This window comes from Coenobita brevimanus, chromosome 69 (genome assembly GCF_032717465.1).
Source record: "Coenobita brevimanus isolate Jiangsu-jjx chromosome 69, ASM3271746v2, whole genome shotgun sequence".
NCBI lineage: Eukaryota > Metazoa > Arthropoda > Malacostraca > Decapoda > Coenobitidae > Coenobita > Coenobita brevimanus.
The window spans coordinates 30,135,876-30,139,537 of record NC_137022.1 but is presented as its reverse complement, the minus strand read 5'-3'; the positions used below and the strand labels follow the sequence as shown (position 1 = coordinate 30,139,537).

Here is a 3,662-nt window from a genome sequence, read left to right as displayed (position 1 = left end):
CTGAAGCTTTCTTTGACCTATTAGAGTTCAGTAATTAAACATAACCATCATATCTATCTATAGCCAGTTACTTTAATTCTGTAAGGGGTGGCCACAAATAATGTCCATGTCACAGCCTTTTATAATTTGGCTGCCCTCCCTTCATGGCACACCCAGTCCCATCTCTCTCCATCCCTACCCCTCATATCCAATAAACTCTCCTAGTTAGTCTCTCATTTGCCATCCTCTCCATCAAACAATATCATTAAGTTCAAAAGCAAAAGGGCACAAGGTGTAATGCAATTATGTCGTCCCCTGAGCAAAAATGCAATGCTGAAGGAGAAATACATAGATCCTAACAGTCATGGACAAATATGTTGGGTATTATGATAAATGCCAGAGCTTCTACGGATATTCAATCATCAGTTGTCATCGTGTAGTCAGATCGATGTACAGTATAACAAAATTTGCTTTTATGCCTGAAACTTTAGTGAAGACAACTTCGGCTTCCTATCTCCCTCAGGTAAGTCCGTTCAGCAGTCCCGTCACACCTGTAATTACTGAGAAGTACACAGTGTTGGGTGTCAGGTCAGCGCTGAATATGCACCTCAAAATTCTAAATAATCTCGCCCCTGGCAATCTCCACCTTGTTTGTTTTGAATCGTGTAGGCGGGCTTTGTTTTCTAGCAGCTAGCAGGGTCATCCATTTTTATGCAAAATGATGAAATAACTTGATTTCACTCGTGATTAGAAATTACAGCATCAATTTGTCCTATTAAAGTAAATATGGCATCAGGCAGAATAACCCTCACTGAAGAAAAACGACCGATCGATAAATAACAAAAATAACCCTCGTGCAAATATTGTGGATATGCCATATGTAGTTTTACTCATCAGACAGATATATATGGCAAGTGTTTATCATTTCATATGAAGAAATAGGACGCAAAAGTGACAAGAATAGCAGAAAAGAAGAGTGTTGCGGCGCATGTCAACTGCACCACAACAAACATGACGACCAGCCCTGGGGACCTCCCTGCTCATGGCTATTTTATGATGTGATATCTACGTTCCGACTAGCTGCCCCGCTTGTGCTAAGGCATCGAGGTGAGGTAGACGGTTTGAGTCAGTGCAATGAGTAAATCTAAGCTTAATTTGTTTGTAGTGGCTAAATGAGGGGCGAGGGTATTGATGTGGGCGTTGTGGTAATCGACTGACAACTGCACTGCAAATTTCCATTTGTTTGCGATAAATTGCAGTGCTTGGGTGCCACGTTACTTTGAAGTAATGCCCTGTCATGTGCCAAATTTTTCTGTATTTCACAAAAGAAATTATTAATGGAGGCTAGGTAAATGAATGTCCATATCAAATGAGTGATCCATGTTTGACAGATCAAGACTACCCTCAATATTTTCTCTTTCAGTGCTTTAATTACACTGTTTCGAAGGTCATTGTATGTAAGGTATTCAGCATGAATGAAAACTGATTTTTGGACTTATGTTAGTCAAATGTGAGTTGATGTAGTGCAATATTAGAAGTAGGATAGATAAGAGAGGGTAATTATCCACTCCTCTTTTCACTCTAGCTTGGTCCAGATTTTTGTCCTTTTTTGCCATAGTCATTGTAGCTCAACAAAAGAATGGAACACTGCTATTGCCCAGGATCCGTTATAGCATTTTCTTTGCGACTAGCATAATATCAGTGTTAATCTATTGCTGCAGCTTAAATCCAGTATAGAGATGACAGTTTTAGGCCAAGGTAGTGGCAGAGTAAAATTGATTTAGTGTACAGTATTTACATTATCCCATGTCAGTCAGTACATTTAGTGATGAACAAGTGGATGTTAGTTGTATGAGCATTAAAAATAGAGAAAGAGAGAAAGAGGGGAAGGGCAAGGAAAAGAGAGAGAGGGATGGGGAGTAGAAAGAATATTCAGTTTTCTCTATGGTACGAGGTCTTACCTGGCAAGGATGCTGGGAGCTGAATGATGTGTGAAAGATTGTCAGGGCCATTGTCACTGGGCATCATGTTGATAGTTCTCCCACTTTTGTAATGGTACTGAACTTTCATTCCTTTGTTGTGGGATCTTACCTCATTCCCACTCATAGGTGTGAAGAGAAGTGATGGTTATGATGATGATGATGACCTAGCCATACACCTTCTTCCCGTAAGGGATGGCCACAAGTAAATTGCCTCCACATTGCCCAGTCCTTTGCCATTTGACTGCCCTCCTTTGAACTCTCACCCCCCTCTCTCATCTTTCTCTCTCTCCACTCTATCCCCCTTGCCCCTTCTTTTGTCCCATCTTTAGTCTCCTCCATGTCCTCTCCCCCTCCACCTCACTCACATGCACTCTTCAAGTCAGTCTGTCAGTCTACGTCAGTTCCGTATATGACCCAACCATCTTAGAGTAATATAACATTTCCTTCAACAGATAAGAATGAACATAATGCGCAAGTGGTGGGGGTCGGGTGCGCGTGTGGGCGGCGTGCTGGAGGGTGTTGATGCGGTGGGGTCACAGGCACAGCAACAACACCTTGCCCTCGGCCTCATGCACCTCAAGAAGCTCTTCAGCGAGTACTCCTATCCTCCCCACCCTCTCACCGAGACTGAGAAGGAAGACAAACTTTACAACATGCTCCCACTCTTTTGCAAGGTCTGATATTAGTCCTGTTTTTCTACCTTGAATAAAGTGATAGAAATGGCACACTTTTAAAGAACATATGAGTTGTTTTAGTTTTCAGACCAGCTTGGTACTAGTGACTCCATGTTTTTATTTAAGTTTTTACCATAGAAGTTTCACTACTTTCCTGATTTCCCTTCTAGTTGTTAACATTCATATGACAAGTCTGGTGTGGTAGTTGTAAAATTTGTCTGATAATGCTGCTAGTTCAGTGATCATATTTGTAGTGAGACTTATAGCATGAGCTGTCACTCACATATAACTGCCATGAAGTGTTATACAGCTACAAGATGGTAAATTTGAAAAGACAGACTAATACGGGTACAGTAGATGTGACAATAAACAATAAGAATGGCAAGACTGGCAAAAAAATATTGTAGTTAACTTGTACGGTATTTTTTCTATGGGATAGGATATTTGCACCACCCTGTATTTACTACATATGTTAAGATACTGTTTGGCCATTTGTTCTGGTCCTTATCAAAACATTAAGTTTTTAACATTTTAGCATTTTTCAATGTCCTCTACATGTATATAGGCTATGTACCATACAGTATATAGGTCTGAATGAAGATGGTGAGTTATGGATTTGGTTTTTATTTATGTTTTATTTTCATTTGTTAAAATTATTATTATTATTATTACTATTATTATTATTGTTGTTGTTGTTGTTGTTGATCCCTTCTTGGCAAAAACGATGTCCCAGTACCATGGAACTTCTTGATGTACAGCAGAAGGGACCCCCCCCCCCCTCCAATAAATGATAAGTGTATCATGCCACCAGCTTGGGTACCGGTACTGGTATTTTGTGCCATTTGCATGTAATGCCTTTCATGCTTTAATTTCTGTCATACAAGTGCTTTTGTTATGATTAGTTATTAGTGGAGTAATATCAGTTTCACATATTGAATATCATGTGCATTCTGTAATCACTAGACTGCCAGGAGATTAATTAGAGAATTTGATTGGAGAAGAAATACTAGAGAAGATTTAAGAGGAA

General features: G+C 39.8%; 1 protein-coding gene across 1 annotated transcript in view; it reads left to right on the top strand.

The window, feature by feature from the left end:
* Positions 1 to 2,419: 2,419 nt before the first annotated feature.
* bchs (WD repeat and FYVE domain containing 3 bchs) overlaps positions 2,420 to 3,662 on the top strand; it is a 52,751-nt gene continuing 51,508 nt past the window's right edge. The window contains exon 1 of the mRNA XM_080277314.1: positions 2,420 to 2,635. Within this exon, the coding sequence (XP_080133440.1) occupies positions 2,420 to 2,635 (216 nt within the window). The remainder of the gene's footprint in view (positions 2,636 to 3,662) is intronic.